This window comes from Pseudoliparis swirei, chromosome 12, assembly GCF_029220125.1.
Source record: "Pseudoliparis swirei isolate HS2019 ecotype Mariana Trench chromosome 12, NWPU_hadal_v1, whole genome shotgun sequence".
In the NCBI taxonomy this organism is placed as follows: domain Eukaryota; kingdom Metazoa; phylum Chordata; class Actinopteri; order Perciformes; family Liparidae; genus Pseudoliparis; species Pseudoliparis swirei.
In genome coordinates, this window is record NC_079399.1 from 15,153,191 (window position 1) to 15,169,977 (window position 16,787).

At 40.4% G+C, this 16,787-nt stretch overlaps 1 protein-coding gene across 5 annotated transcripts in view; it reads right to left on the reverse strand.

Moving 5' to 3' along the window:
• lama2 (laminin, alpha 2) overlaps positions 1–16,787 on the reverse strand; it is a 170,330-nt gene that overhangs the window by 11,855 nt on the left and 141,688 nt on the right. For 4 of the 5 annotated variants that reach the window (XM_056427389.1, XM_056427388.1, XM_056427387.1 and 1 more), the window contains 13 exons: positions 14,939–15,072; positions 13,789–13,948; positions 13,586–13,710; positions 12,597–12,759; positions 12,211–12,355; positions 11,765–11,903; positions 10,657–10,777; positions 9,650–9,805; positions 9,113–9,166; positions 5,725–5,876; positions 5,414–5,590; positions 3,364–3,550; positions 1,552–1,638 (listed from right to left, as the gene is read on the reverse strand). In XM_056427389.1, the coding sequence (XP_056283364.1) occupies positions 1,552–1,638; positions 3,364–3,550; positions 5,414–5,590; positions 5,725–5,876; positions 9,113–9,166; positions 9,650–9,805; positions 10,657–10,777; positions 11,765–11,903; positions 12,211–12,355; positions 12,597–12,759; positions 13,586–13,710; positions 13,789–13,948; positions 14,939–15,072 (1,800 nt within the window). The remainder of the gene's footprint in view (positions 1–1,551; positions 1,639–3,363; positions 3,551–5,413; positions 5,591–5,724; positions 5,877–9,112; positions 9,167–9,649; positions 9,806–10,656; positions 10,778–11,764; positions 11,904–12,210; positions 12,356–12,596; positions 12,760–13,585; positions 13,711–13,788; positions 13,949–14,938; positions 15,073–16,787) is intronic. The other variant, XM_056427386.1, reaches the window with a different exon arrangement.

Consider the following 16,787-nt stretch of genomic DNA (forward strand, 5'->3'; position numbering starts at 1 on the left):
GCACCTATTCTCTCCTCCCTGTCTCCTATCCTCCTCTTCCGCCATCCCTCTCTTTCATCCCCTTTGCATCTTTCCATTAAGCTAACAATAGGAAGCCTGTCTTCCATTCAGAGTTGCTGTTCGTTGGTTGGAGGTCACACCAATAGAAGTCATTAGTCTGGATTTTGTATCAGTGTGTGTGTGTGTGTGTCGTTGCCACCGCTCTTGAGATCAAATGTCCTTGCTCTGCTTTTCAGAGCTTTAGCTACAGTTTTTCACTAGTTAACTTGAACAATTCAAAGACAGTACAGTGCAATGTCACCGGTCACTATAGTGCTCGTGTTTCAAACACAGGTCTTAAATTGAAACTAGAAAAGCTCGAGGCCACTAACACTGCAGATGCAACAGCTTTACAACGTCACCAAGACCCCATGAGGCAGATGTTTACCTCAACTCAGATAGAGCTTAAAGGACACAGTGCATCACTATATAAACAAATTACCTGAAAAGAAATGCAATTGCTGAAATGAAAGACAGCGACTGGGTGGCCTGTTACGACACCTCACCGTAAGTGTATCAAACGAGGAAGGCTCTCCCTTCTGTCAATAATTAATGTCAAGGGCTCTTGGGCAAAGCACTTAACCTCCAGCTGCTCAAGCCAAGCTGGTCAGTGGCCATAAGAAGACTACGGTCAACAAAGAAGCTCAGTACAAAGGTGAAACGTAGCTTAGCGTAACTGTTTCTCTTGGGGAAAATAGGTTGAAATAGAAAATAACTAAGTGAAAAATACACTTTAAATGGAAGAAAGAGATAACGTATCTCCTAAAACTGGCATATCTTATTTTAAATGAAAAGTTGCTGTAATCCGGTTTGCCATCATCAGACTTGAATGTCCTTCAATTATAATGTTCTAGATTGATAGCGAAAAGACATGAAGACAAATGAGAGAGCAAGTCAGAGCGCTCAGAGGTTACAGTGGTTGATGGTTCATACTCAAATGTGTGAGCTAATGGATTAGGAATAGTCTTATGATATTCTATATATAACAAAACCAACAATATTTTGATCTAACACGTTTTGCCGGTGCAACCAAAGCATGGTGAGGTCATTGCCTTTGCGCCATAGTGCTCCACTGTTGATACAATACTATTCACATATCAGTGTGGCAGCCATTGCACTGGCTTCATTATCATGAATGTGGCATTGCATTTGGTTTTAATCACTTACTCATACACCTTCTGTCTGCAGCACATTTATAATTACTAGAATACCAAATCCATGGCTGAAAATAGTCAGAAACACTATTTATTCCTTTTGAACGAACATTTGCTCAAATCTATAGAATGTAATTTTTGGAAAAATTACCTCGACCCTCATATTATGTGTTTATTTTAAATTGTATTTGTGACCCATTTTTAAAGATTTTCCCCATCAGAAAAAAACCCTTGAGGCTCAGAGCTTGACAGGGTAGGGAAGTAAGAATTATTGAGTCTAATAAACACACGACTATAGAATATCACCAGCCTTCTCCTTCAATCACTGGCCAGTGTGTGCAAGTGTGCGTATGTATACCAAATCAGCGCTGGGCTCCTGTTTAGCTGTGGGCGGGGCTGCAGCAGCAGTGGGTGTGGCAGCAGGTCTGGCGGCGGGCGTGGCCTCCTGGAGGGTCAGCATTCAGGGAGTGGGAAGGAAGGCGGGATTAGTTGCAGCCACACAGCCAGAAAGCTTTTTATGACGAGCGCACAGCTAATTAGGCAACAGGCAGGCAATGATGTCATGAACAAGGTCAAAGAAATTAATGAAGCAATGGAGACAGTTTTGGACTCCAGACACCTCTTTTTACCCTGACTTGAAGCACAATTAACACACAACCATGAAACTCTATGTAATAGAAGTGAGAGTAGGGTATTGCTCAGAGGTTCAATGGAGCTTGTAAGGTGCTTGTTCTATCTAAAACCTCCTCATCCTCTAAAGTTGCGCTCACCAATATCTCAAGAATGTACAGGATATGTTGTGACAGTAAAGTGGAAGATAGAAAGCCTCTTTATTCAAGCAATGGCTGAGCCTGTTGTTGACTGTCAGCTGTGACTACTGACAATATCCTTTTGCTGTAGATGAAAAATGCATGGAGCAACTTGTGAGCAGAGTGCTGACACATGGTGCAAATAGAAATGCTAAATTATTAATTCTGTAAGATTGTGTTCAACACTTAAACAAATTTGTCATAAATAAAGCTGTTTTATAATGATGTGTTTACAATGTGTGTCATGGGAACTACCCTGTACTGAAGGTGGAAACTATTTATGTTTACCGTCTCTACAAATCAAAATCTTTATTATTATTATGATTTGTTTTTAATTTCAAGGACTTTGTATGGACACACACAAATAAACGTTGGAATAGAAGCTACATCATAAAAGACGTTGATCCTGTATTATACACAAGACCTAAACGTCTGAAATCTGGTGAGATATTTTTATTTTGTTGTGGTTGTAAGTGAAAAATGCTCCAAGAGTCAAAAAGATCGACATTACCAAAACACCCAATAAACAAAACACTCACTAAAAATAACGTACCTTCCATTTCTGTTAAAATGTAGAGCCATGGCTTTTTCACAGGCTTTAGTCGACTGTTTATCATAAAGCAGATGATCTTACGGCCCATAAAGCAACACACCACAGTGAGAGCAAAGCTGGCCTGGCTCTCTGCTTCATGATCAATGTCCTTTTAGAGGTGTAGTTGAGCAGGTATCTGGGTAACTGATAAACTATGACCCCTGTGAGGCTTATAATATATTGAATATATGAATTACTCTATCCCACCGCAAAGGTTATGATGACTGCCTACCAGGCTCTTAGCATAGTGGCTAAATGTTAGCTGAGTGTTTTGGCTCATGTGGGCGCCTGTGGGCTCATAAAGCATGAATGGCATGCAGTTAGCGTGGCGTAGCGCCATGGCTGTATGACGGGCTGCCAGAGGTGGAGTTTGTGGCTCAAGGCTAAAGGTACCATAAAGAAGAGTTAATGGGCCGTACAACTGCAATGTGATGAAGCGTTAAGCTAACAGGGCGAGACCATGGCTGCATTGCATTAGAGAGAAATAGGTGTGTGTGTGTGTGTGTGAGTGCGAGTAGTTCCGAAAAAATATATATGGTTGAGTATGACGTGTGTATGTGCTACTCTTTACTGAACTGTTTCTCTCTATATGTACATCTGCCAACAGCTTTAACTAGGCTGCCTATACAAAAGTATTGGCTATGATATCACTGTAAATATAAACATTTACTTTTTTAACATATTTCATACATTTTTAAAAGCATAACACCTTCTGTTCGGCTAATAGTCAAAGTATGTGTGTGTTCACGTGTTAATTCGACCCACTCACAGCAGGAGGACCTGGAGCCGGTGTCACTGTGGTTGCGATCAGTGGAGGACTGAATGGCTTCGACTCTTCCTTTTCCTTCTCTTTTTCTTCCTCTGGCAGATACGGTAGATGTGGCGGGGGGGCGAGGTTGGGGCACTGGCCGATTTCGGCATTCTCGAAGGACACGGGCAGGGAGAAATCTGAGAGACTGAGAGATGGACGAGCGATTAGATTTTAACTTGCATAATGTTCAGCTGACACCAACAGAATCAATTTGACTGATGTGTTTGGGCAGTCCATTTGAATACAACACAGGCGTTTAATACATGTCAGTGTTCCTGCTATAATTGGAGAGGAGACCCTGCCAGGTCTTTTTTTTCATGCAAACAATAACTTGATTCCCCTGTATTCATTCTGCAGCAGCACACTGCCTTGAACAGGCATCGCTGTGAGTCGAACAACAATGCAAGTGTCTGTGGTTAGTTCAACTGTCTGTAATAACTGTTATCGAAACTGCTAAAGAGAGTTGAACAAGTTTGTTTTTAGCTGAGCGAGACCAGAGAATATTAGCTTGAAGCAGATCGATGATGCTGTTTTCCCCCCATTGTTCTCCGTGAAGTGATGCAATGTAACCCCGGTGCTCTTTAAGGAGTGAGCATCGCCCCGCACTCCATTAGAAAAATAGCCTTATGAACGCAACATTGCTGATCAGAAAACGCTTATGTGGCAATTTATGAGGCAATTTGGCCTCGTGTGCTCTGCTGAATGTGGCTTGCTGTTTATGAGCTATCGCCCATGAATTAGTTTTAAAGCAAACTAAGGTTCATGTGGATTTTGAAAAATGACTGCTACATATTTTTAAAAGTACCTGATAAATATTTAAAGACACTTTAAAGTGAATCGTTTTAGAACCCAGCCCATGCACTAGGCCAACACAGTTAAGCTAAGGGAAACGCTACATGTACAGGTACATCTGTACCATTGAGCCTTCAGGCGTGACTTACTGTTACAAAGACTTCTGGCAGAGTCAGTCGAGTTGGGGGGGAACATGTGTGCCATCTAGAACTTGCATCTGGTTTTGTTTCCATAAACTTTAATTTAAAATGAGTTTGTTGTGTCATCTGAACAGAATCAAGGGTCAGGAGCACCTGACAAAGTTCATATTACCACTGAATTATAATGTATAAGTGCTAGAACAATAAAATATATATAGATATATATATAGTTATTTAAGATCAATTAAATACTTTATATTCAATACAAATCACTGTAGGTCCCAAGAAAATGCAAAGAAGAATGATGAAGACTCACTGACAGGCAGATGCATATTCGGTAGATGAGAGATAGACAAACAGACACAATCATAATCACACCAAGATGAGAGAGCGTGTAATTTGATTTATGAGTATTTTCATGATGTTGGACAGCTCTATTACTGCTGTTAGAAAGAGACGCTGACTTTGTCATCACAATCAACAGCATTATCACGACCTCTTGAAATCATATTAACAACACTTTAACACAGCAGTCTATGAGGTCAACATGAGGTCTCTCTTCCACTGCCAGGAAACATTATTGGGCAATGAGGAACGCTGTATTGTTTGAAGCGCATTTAAGGAGAACACTTCTAGTTTATGAGTTAAGTACATTGGTCAGTTGAGCCTCTGCCCAGCTTTCCATCAGGATGAAATACTGACAGATAATTAAAAATCAATCAAAAGTCGACTGTTCTTTTGCTTCAAATGTATCCTGTGATGTTAGCACCACATTACTCTGTGGATGCATCAGAGTAATACAAATATGGCTCTAGTATTTTGATGTTATAAATGGGCCCATATTTAATAAAGTATTTTCTTTTTAGTTTTTTATACACAATAAGGATTGTAAGAAGAAGTCTGAGACTTAGGATTTTCATTGTCAACAACTGCTTCAATGTCGTTGTTGTAAATAGGATAAAAAAAGAACTTTAACTTCTCGAATCGGTTCCATTTCCGGTTCTTCTAAATAAACAAAGGCCAAAGCGCCCAGGTTCAATACATGTGGGTGCGTATACAGATGAGATGTTACATACACAGCGTTGACCATGAGGTTCCATATACATCCCTGGAATGGGACGTTGGCTCTGTTGGAGGTCTGTTCTACGGCTGCAGGAATACCACCGAGGAAGATGCGCTGCAAGCTCACTGGCTGGTCGTTGGGAAGCGCTGCCTCCCTCTTGGTCTCCTCATCCACCTGAACTGCAAGAGATCTGGTCGAAAACAGCCACAGAAAATATAAAATGGATTATGCAAAGTAAAAGTCAGTCAACATGACAACATGAAATTCTGTTGCACAGGTAGGAACATCAACACAGCCTGAACACACACACACACACACACCAACCTGCCAGGTAGCCTCTCTATGCGCAGCGAGTGCTCCATCCCATCATTCAGGACGCCATGCTCAGGTCGTCTGATGACACGACGCAGACTGTGGCTGCCGGTGAACAACAAGACCTCCAGAGAGCCTTTGTTGAGCAGGACTGAGAGGTAGGGCTGCAGGAGATGGAGGTACACTTCATTATCTGTGGAAATCTGTAAATCCATACTACTCTCAAGACCCAGAGCTGGAATGTAGAAGGTCAATTGAAGGTTGATGTATGAGAGAAAGGCCTTGAATTACACTATATACCAACACTTAGATACAGCATGCACCTCATTAAAAGCCAATTCATCTTACATTACTCCTTTCAAAAGGAAATATGAGACTCGGTCCATTATGAAGTCGACGGGTGAATAAAGAAAAAGAAAGTGAGTATTATGAAGGAAACTAAAAGCAAATAAAAGGGAAACCAGCAACCATTTCAATGTTGAGAATGAATCCAATATTATCATTTGCATTCATGTTAAGGGCTTTATAAGTGTGGAACTGTTAATTTTTTTAATATAATCTTTATTTAACCCAGATCAAACCTGGTTGAGATAAGAAAGCTCTTTACAAGAGTCTCCTGGCTGAAGTAAGCAGTACTAAGATTAATTAATACAAATATAAAACTCATAATAAAAAAGTCCGACAAGGTCAGACAATGCAATTACAAAATCATGAATAAAATCAGATTAAAGATTGTTTCCTAAAAATAATAAGCTGAGAGTTAATGTTGATTCCTGACTGTAGTAGTTTGACCAAACAAAACAAATGTCAAATATTGTTTAAATATGTAATTTTGAGGAGCTTACTGCTGCCTTGAAGTTGGGATACATGTCTTAAAAAGGCTGTTAGGTAGAACCTTTAAACAATTATTGTTAAACCAAAATCAAACTATTTAACAATAAAAATCAATGTCTATAAAACATCAGAATTTAAAAATATCAGCAGTTTTTTAAAATAAAGTTCTCAGCAGTAGTTGCTGCCTGTTGTAATTCTTGAAATAAGGATCTAAATAATAAATGTGCATCTGTTCTTTTCCATCACTATGAACATTAGGCCGTCAACTTGAACTACACTTGACCACCTCATGCATGTTGTAATTCTTTAAATGTTTGTCGGGTAGAGGAGAGGAGGAGAAAGGAAGGACAAGGCAGAAGAAAAAGGAAAAGAGAAGAAAAACATATTGAAGGGAGGAGAAATGACAAACAGGAGGGAGGAGAGACTGGGGATTAAAGAGTCAAAAGGCGAAAGAGGAGATGAGTAGGGAGAGGTGAGGGGTTTACAGAGAGAAATTGGGGGAAATGAGAGAGCTAAGAGAGGAGTGGAGAGGAGAGGAAAGGATAACAAGAGATGAGAGGAACAGAAAGAGGATAATAGAGGAGAGAGATGCGAGGGCAGAGAGCAAAACAGCCAGCGAGATAGAGATGAGTAGAGAGAGAGAGAGAGAGAGAGAGAGACAGACAGAGAGGTGCTAGAGAGCAGTGGTGCAGGGTCAGGCTAATTTGAATTTTAATTCACTGTGTGCCAGAGGGCGAAGTGGGAGACAATTTACCAACTGAAAATGGAATTTCAATTTGAGGTCGGGTACAAATTGAACCGAGATGTAGCTACAACATGCCTCTCGCCGCGCTGCCTCTCAGACACACTTACACAGATACAAAGGCGTGCACACACACACACACACACACACACACACACACGAAAGAATACGGAACAGACTGTGTTGCAGCTAACATGCATGAAAACACCTCCACACTCATGAGAAAATCACATGTAAAACATTCATACATGAAACACACACACACACACATCTCTTCCTTCAGTATTCTCAACCCCTCAGCTTTTGAAGTTTCTACATGTATGATCATATTTTGGGTTTCATGTGTGAGCCCATTTTGGTGCAAGGTTGTATAAGCATGGCAAACCGAAAGCGTGTCCAGCTGCGGGGTGACGGAGGGCGTTTTGTGTTAAATATTTACCTCTTCTTCTATACGTCTTCATTACTTCCTACTAGAACTGCATAACTTGTTTATTTAAGCATAAATTATCTGGATTTGTGAAATATATATGCATTGTGAAAGGTCAAAATGGAAATGTTTTAAACATTTTTTTAAATCATCCGTCTTCTCTCTTTCCTTTTGGCTTCGTTTTTTTCCCTCCCTCTCTGGCTCTCCCTCGTCTTACTCCACTCTCTTTTATCTCCCCTTATTCTGCTCCAAGCTTCTTACTCTTTTTCTTCTTCATCTCTTCCACCATTCTCTCCCTCTACAATCAACTCCCCCCATCATATCTCCTCTCTTCTGGTCTCCTCCCCCTTCGTATGATTTATCTTCTTTCCGGTTCTTACCTCTCTCTCCTTCCGTTCACCTCTAAATCTCCCTCCGCTATCCCTCCATCCTTTGTCTCCTGTCCTCTTCTCCCCCCCTGTTTCTCTGTCCCTCTCTAAAACACCCATTAGTCAGGGCCAAGTTGAGTTGATGGTGTTTTTAACCTCGCTTAACCTTTCTTCACACACACACACACACACGCACACATGCACATACATACACACACACACACCCTGCCTGCCAGCATAGTTAGTAAAAAGAGATTTATGCACCCAACAACCAGTGATGATGGATAAGCTAGAGGTAACCCTGTGTCCTTTCTCTCTCGCGCGCACACACACACACACATACACATACACACTCACATAAACCTACAACACACAAATTATGCTTACACGTACAGCACACAAACACACACACACAAAGATGGAAATCGGCAACCACACACACACACACACGCACACACATTTGTATGCCGGCGAATAGGAAAGTGTGTGCAAACACAATATTTAAACACAAAAAATACCCATTTCCAGCAGAGATAAAGGACTGGATTTGTTTCTCTATCAGTGATAAGGATGGATGTGGGCTGGATCAGTGCAGGGACTTGAAAAGTGTGTGAGTCAGCATTTGTGTGTTTGTATTTACATTTGCGTGAGAATGTTTTTAGCTGTAAGACAATTTAATCAGCAAAGCTGCCAACGAACTCAAATCTCATTAATATGCACTCATGGAAACTTCATTCACTTAAAGAAAGAATGCTTGTGTGGACGCACGAGAGTGTGTGTGTGGGTGTATGTGTGTGTGTGCTGCTTGCATGGTCATCTAAAAGATAGGACAGCGACTATATGTATCTGTCAATGGACATGTGAGTGAGTGTAGTGTGTGTGTGTGTGTGTGTGCGTGTGTTTTATAAAGGGGAATCCAATTAGCCTAGTTGCCAAAAAATGCAAATCTCATTAAAATGCACTTATGAAAACATCATGAGGTAAAGGGGTACAGCATCTGGACGTGTACGCGTGTCTCCATGTGCTCACCTCTCCCGACTGCCTGCGTCTCCTCTTGGAGCTCAGGAGGTTCGTGTTTCGGACCTGTGGTGGAAAGAAAAAGGCGAATAAATGGATCAATGATTTGTTGTAATACAGGTCCCAAAGTGTCCTTATATTTTCCACTATACTACTATATATAATATATATCAAATAATCTGTTATATATAGTCCTACATAACAGATTATTTGATATATATTACTAATTGTAGCATTAATAGAAAAAGTGTTCCTTATTTTAACTTAAAAAGAATCAGTTTCAATATAATGTCCCCAGAACCAAAGACAAACTAATGTACAGTATTTACCTTCAACCATACAATTTAACATAAAGATTAAAGCATTCAAAAATAAATCAATCTGGGTTCGTATTTGATTTGGCTTAAAACAAAAATATATGTCATTAATCATTCAAGCCCAGTACTTTCCATGATTCTTACTATAATTATTTAGAAATTACAGACCTGTAAAATAAATCGCAACGTTAAGAAAGTGAGACACAATTTAAATGAACAAAACGTATGAAACCTGCTGGCCGATTGGTGAAGCTCCGCCCACTGCCAGCATTATGGTCCCAGTGTCTGCCAGAGTGCTGAATGACAGGCTGATCTCTGTGCCCACCGCTAGCGACAGACCACCCAGCTCCATGTACCCCGGCCTCGAGAAACTGACTGTATACAGGTTCTGTGAGAGAGAGAAAATTACAAGTATTTAAATATACGTCAGTGAATAGACAAATAGTTTAGTCCTAAATGATAGAAATCACAGTCGGATGGAAAAGTAAAACAAGGATTTGAAAAGCTAAAGTAATGAAAAACAAGTCAAAGCGTGACTCTAACAGTGCAGGAGAAGAACTTTTAGATGGATGCACCATCAGTCTGCTTATGATTAGGACTGTGGTTTCAAAGTACAAATACTCACGCACGCACGCAAACACACGCACGCAAACACACACAAACACCCACTAACTCACTCACTTGTAGCCGAGCAGAGTGGTGAAGGATAAGCAACAGAAGGACCTTCACTCTACGTGTACTCAACCCTGGGCCTTTACAATCCTTCATACATTATTTACAAACTCTGTAACCACGACTGAATGTTTCTACCAATGAATGGCACCAGTGTATAGAAATCATGGTGAATGCCAATGATTCAAAGCACACGTTAAAGACGATTCAGGAACTGTTTGTCTGTTTGGAATGTGCACATAACTGAAAAAGAAATCAGACTATTTGAACTGCCGATGACATTTCTAACCTTCACTCTTTCTCATGCTTTCTCTCTTTCTTGTTATGTCTTACAGCAAAATACTTTTACTTCCAGAAAAAAGTTAAGTACAAAATAAATGATGATAAACCACTGACAATGGAACAAGGTAAGTGTACAATCGTATCATACAGAGAGGTTTCAGCAGATTCTGCAGGTATATACAGTATTTTGACATATGTTGCAGTAGAACGTTCTCTATTATCTCTGTAAGAGCGTTTAAGTGTTTCGAGAGTTTAAATATACTGCATAGCTGTCGACACTCTTACCTCTACGTTACATCCTTTAGTGACCCCAGTATAATCTGAGCTGCTGAGGAGACTATAGGGAGTCCTGGAGATCTCAATTTCCCGGAGACAGCCAGCATACCGCTTCAAAGTGACCTCTGACCTATAACAATATTACAATAGTTTTAATAAAAATAAATAGATGAAGAAATATCCAACTGCATGGCATTTCCTGTCTCTCAGTAGTGTAACACACTCAACAAAAAGCTGAATTACTGCCGCAGGAAAGCTATTGCATCATGTATCCAGAAGCAGAGTGATGCTTACATTTCAATTTTGAACAAGTCAATTTTGTATGTAGTGTGTCCATATTAATAAAGCATAATATATGATTCATGTATGTGTAATGTCAGGTATTGTCCAAGTTTCAGTATTATGCACGAGGAAAGGAAAAATCCATTCTCAAGATAACCTTGTGATTGTTTTCAGTGAATTAGGGCAGTATTTGTGTAGCACTGCAGAAACAGTTGTTTGCAGTGACACAAAAAATGAGTAGAAACACTTTGATTATAATGTAAAATTTAAATACGTTCACGGTAATGACTCTACATGGTAGAGACGAAAAAGTGATTTCCAGCTGCCGTGTGAAGGCAGGAGCCCTCAGATGCCAGCCAACACACAAACAAAGGCACATACACATTTACTTTATCAGCAACACTAGCCTCATGCAGAGGGCAATATAAACCCAAATATTCTGATCATAAGATGTATTTATTACCTGGCTGTCATGTTGTCAAGATAAAAGATAATATCAAAGCATGAGCACAATTCACAAACACAGCTTCAACTGATGATTAATCTAAACTCCTCATCGTTCTGCCATATGTGACAGACTAGAAGAGGCGAGTCATAATGGTTGTGAAACAGATGAGAGTACAACAAAACAGTCTAAGTAGCTTAATTTAACAGCAATGAAATATCAAATAGATTCTACATTTAGAACATTTGTTTGAAAAGTACATTATCTTGAAATATATCAAATATAAATAACATGTTTCGGCCTGCTTTACAATAAATACATGTACAGTATATGCGATGAATGCCTAAATGTGGACATGAATGTGTTAAATCAGTGTGTGTGTGTGTTTACCTGTAGTTTCCAATGGTAGGCAGCCCTCCAAAATAGATCTTCTGGTTCTCCCTGAGGTTCAGACCAGCAGCTGAGCCCTGGGACGAGGTCACTATCTTCTCCTCAGCACCACTGTCAATGTCCACGACGGTCACCGTGGCTTTGGACACAGTTAAAGAGACATAAATAACAACACAACGGGCGGACAGAGATGAGATACTTTGACATTTAGATCTTTTAAATGCTACTTGTAATTGTTTTCTTTCATATGGAACCAATGTCTTGTGTTGTAAATGTGTGAGTAAAAGAAAATAGATATTTATCTTAATGAGACTACCTGTTGAAACAAGGATAAATACTTAATATGATATGTAATCTTAACTAATATAATAGTCTAATAGATGATCAAATATCATTACTGCGGCTCTTGGCTCGTGGCCTTTGTAGATTGTTGCCGTTGTTTGTACCTTGTTTCTTGTTCCTTGACATGGTGAGGGATTTCCAGCGCCCGTCATTGTGGCGGTTAGCTGACACGGCACTGCCAACTCCTGACCCCAGGTCAAAGTTCACCTTCACCTTGCCCTCAGACAGCTCCAGGGACATAAAGTCCTTCTACAGAGGCAGCAGCGGGAAATTGTTTTGAGGTAGTGCAATTTAAAATCCAATAACTGAAAGGCTGTCCTTATTTTGATTTAGTTAAATATCAAATACGTGAGTTAAAAACAAATTTCACAAGATAGGAGCACATTCCAGATATTACACTTGTATTACACTATTCGTTGATATTAGTCTGATATTTACATGGGTTATAATCACTTAGGTTTCATCTCCTTTCACTATGATGCATACGTACCATATCTTCAGTGGCCAAATACATCAGCAGAGATTCAGAGGAAAATGTGCGGAACTTTAAGGTCACGGAGGAAACATTGGGGTTCCACCTGGTGGGCCGTCCCACGGCGGCGTAGCCCTCCCCATCCAGCTGGACTGTGCCCTCACTAGCTTGACGCTGCGGGCTACAAAAACAGATCAGAAATAGTCCATTTGACTTTTGCTTCATTTCACATTTAACCGTCAAAGGAGTTGGAAATGTCCAAAATAAATTGCAAAGTAACAAAGATAATAAAGTGGCCTCTCTCTCTCTGTCTCTCTCTCTCTCTCTCTCCATCCTCTCTCTCTCCCTCCAGTTAAGCATGTCATCGGCTGTGGGCAGGAAGCGGCTCATTGACTGCAGTCCACTTTGGCTGCTGCTTCCTGGATATATCCTGCTAATGCCTCATGAATGCTGGATGACGTTACAAATGAACTTTGCTGGCTCGTGGCTGCAGCCTCAGCCTGACAATCTACAAAACTTTCCCAAATCCTTCAAATACAGTCACAGTTAGCTCGCTGAGCGATTAGCTGTCATTGTTTCTCTCGACCAAAACTCTAAACGGCATCACGAGCGTTACCCGCTGTGGACGAGGATGGACGGCTGCTGGCCATATCATTTATTTTCTGCTGTTGGCCGAATGCACCGCTGCTGCTTCCTGCCGTACTTGTGAGGCTTTTATTGCATTCGATACAACGAGAGCTCTCAGCATCTACTTCAGAAAAATGTATGCCACACTTTGGATCTTTTGGCTTTCAAAACAAATATATTGCCTATTAAATAAACAATTCGGTATAATTTACCAGCGAGCAGTTCTCACAATTGGTTCACTGAAGTTTGCTTAAGTGACGGCTGCAGTTTCAAGGCCCCCTGTGGCTTCTCTCACAGCTGTTCTCAACAGCCATGTTTTGAATGGGCTCTGCCCTAGCATTTATAAAATATGAAAACTTTATGAATAAGTGTTTGTATACCTGACAACACATCCTTTACAGTCTCCCTGTCTCTCTCTGTAGTTCCACAGTCCAATAGGTTTCCCATCCAAGAAGGTCTCCCCAATGCAGCCGGTGAACGTTGTTGTTCGTACGGCTTCTGCCTTCTAAAAGATAGGAGCAGGAAAATAATGAGATCGACAGGTTCCTTGATGGTGTCACGCACATACAAGAGACGGACAGACCTTGACAGTGCCGATTATTCCTCCTACAAACAGGTAGGCATTCTGGTCAACGTCCAAGATGGTGAAGGCCGTGGGCGAGTTGGCACTGGCCGGAGTCGGCATCATACGAGCCATAGAGCCTTCCAGAGGATATACTGATATGGTGCCATTCAACCCATTACTGGAGACAGAGAGAAGGAGAAAGACAAGTTTGATGTTACCTTGTCGGTCATTCTATATTTCCTGGAAGACAGTTCCAATGACGGAAGATGTTGAAGCCACTTTGAATCAGTTTTTATGAACTCTTGGTGCTTAAGATGAATGATAGAAGTGGGTGGTGGAACAAGTTTGTAGCAGCGCAACCCCAGAGCTGTAAAGTGAAATCTGGAGTTAGTTTTTCAAAGCAGGAACAGCGCTTCTCCGTCGAGTAGAGGGACATGTTTAAGACTTATAGTCTGTGTGATCCCATTGGAAAACACATTTGGGAAATCTCCTGCATGGTAATATATGATGCCGGTGTGAATGGCTCTGGTGTGGGTTAGTCTGTATGCAGCAGCAATTTAGCCTTCACAGAGAAAAACTAGATCTACTAGATTACACTGCATCTGTGTAATGATGCGCCACACGGTGAAGGCTGCATTTCCCAAGTGGGACAACATGTCCTGTACTTGTTGGCTGATGTTTGCTGACACTATTCGTTATTGTTTTGATTAGGTTGTAGTGAAGTGTTATATTTGATGTATTTGCCAAACCCCAAAATAATAATAAAAAAGTAATGATATAAAAAATATTCTAAGAGTATTCTATTAAAAGGGCTTTCTTTAAAAAAGAAAAAGAGATGAACATATAGGTAAATAATAAGGTCTATAAATACTGTGATAAAGATCAGTGAGTGTGACCCAGAGATACAGTATGTGCTATACATTTGTAATGCCAACGTTGTAAGTTTGTGGGTGCATGCTATGCATATGTACGTTTGTCTGAATATAATGCAAGTGTATTATCATTATTCCTATCAACATTCCTGGTTTTACAAGGGGAAACATTAGATGTGACTATTCGTTGTGCTGAAGCCAGTTTGAATAAAACACACTGTATACCTGTCAGAGAGACCAAGCATGTTCATGAATGTGTGTGTGTGTGTGTGTGTGCGTGTGTGCTGACTTCTTACCGAGACGCCTCTATTCTGTGCCAGTTCCCATCATTGATGGTGTGATGAGGATATTCTACCCTCCCCACACCTGAACCCACGTCCCAGAGGAAATTCACCTTCCCCTTACGCATCTCTAAGGCGAGGAAATCAACCTGAGACACACAGAAGACATATGCTCAATGCACTGTATATTATCTCTTTTTGAAATATGACATTGTGCAATATATTGCTTGTGATAAGTCATGTCAAAAATTAATTGAAGTGAGAAAGGGAGGAGGAGGAGGAGGAGGAGGAGAGAGAAATAAAGACAATCTCTTTGTTATTTAGTTTTGTTGTATTGTATTCCCTAATTTTGAACCAGATTCCTTCAGTTAAACATGTACTTCTCATGTAGTTATCACAAGGTCATCGTATATAAAGATTAATTGGTAATCCATTCATTTTGTGCTGCACTGCCATTAAGTTGGAGGTCCTAAAAAAAGCAAAACGAGATAAGAGGAAGACTCAATCTTCTGTAAATACAGAAATTAACAAATCCACAGGAGCATGTATTGATTCCTTGATATTATTAAAAAAACTATTTATGAAGATCACGCATCACTAGACGCAAAAGAAATAGGTCTTAAAGCGTAACAAATCGAAGGGGGTTTCTCAGAGAATAAGTGCCCCCTTAATATAAATCCCTGACTGGTGATACATTTTATAAAATGAAGCCGATTTGCTCCACAAGACATGAGAGTGACAAATAAAGCCTCTAAAAAGGCTTATATGTATGTGGACGGGCTGTGAGGGTTTAACCCCTGGTTGTTTTCCAGCTCTTCAGTCCGACACTAATGAGCATTATAAATGACTGCTCTGTTATCTCAAAGCAGATTAAACATCTCAAATTTAAGTTTGAATGTAGACAAGATACGCATACTGATCGTTAGAGGTCAGAGGTCATGAGACCTCTGGCCATGAAGACGGTCTGTTTCCAGCAAAGCGAAGAATGGATTGGGCAACATTTACTTGAAATATCGCCATAAATAAAATCATCATGTGTAGTTTTTTTGTCGAAAATTGTATAATGCTTTGGAGATGAGAGAGCACATGAGTTAAGCAACACTGTCGGCAGCGATGCGAAATGACGATGATTAATAGATAACCTAAAATTTCAATTGAGATGACTGACAGCGGAGAACCCTATCGAGTGTTTATCATTCTGGGAATAGTGGATGAGTGACTGGTGGAGCGACTTCACAGCATCTCTGTTCTGAGGGTGCAAAGTCTGCTCCATCTCTCTCCATCAGTGTATTTTCTTAGGACCTTGCTGTGTTTTGATTAACGGTCGTATTACTTATGTATGAGCCCAAAAAATTGCTGAGAGATGTTTTAGCATATGCTCTCATCCGGATATTGTCTTTGAAGTACCCACTCACACACATAAATTATTATTCATATTAATTAGAGATTATTAGGGAGTCACATTTGAAGACACAAATGACACACACACACACACACACAGACACACGTAGACTCTCCAGGGTAATGCCAATTATTCATTAGCACAGATCACAGGGCAGCATCTTTATTATTCCACTGGCATTACACACCATTAATGAAATGGTAGAGGTGTGCGCGCACACACAGACACACACACACACACACACACACCCACACACAGGGAATTACTATTCACGCTGAATTCTTCCCTATTAGAGAATATTAGTGAGAGAAACACACACAAACACACACTTGAATGTGCGTTCAAGACTTCCCAGTCAGATGAAGCAAAGCAGTGATTTCTCAAGGGAAATCAGACTAAAGCAGATAGAAACAGAAACTTGTTGTTAATTGCTGTTGCTCCTTAGGACACACACACACACAC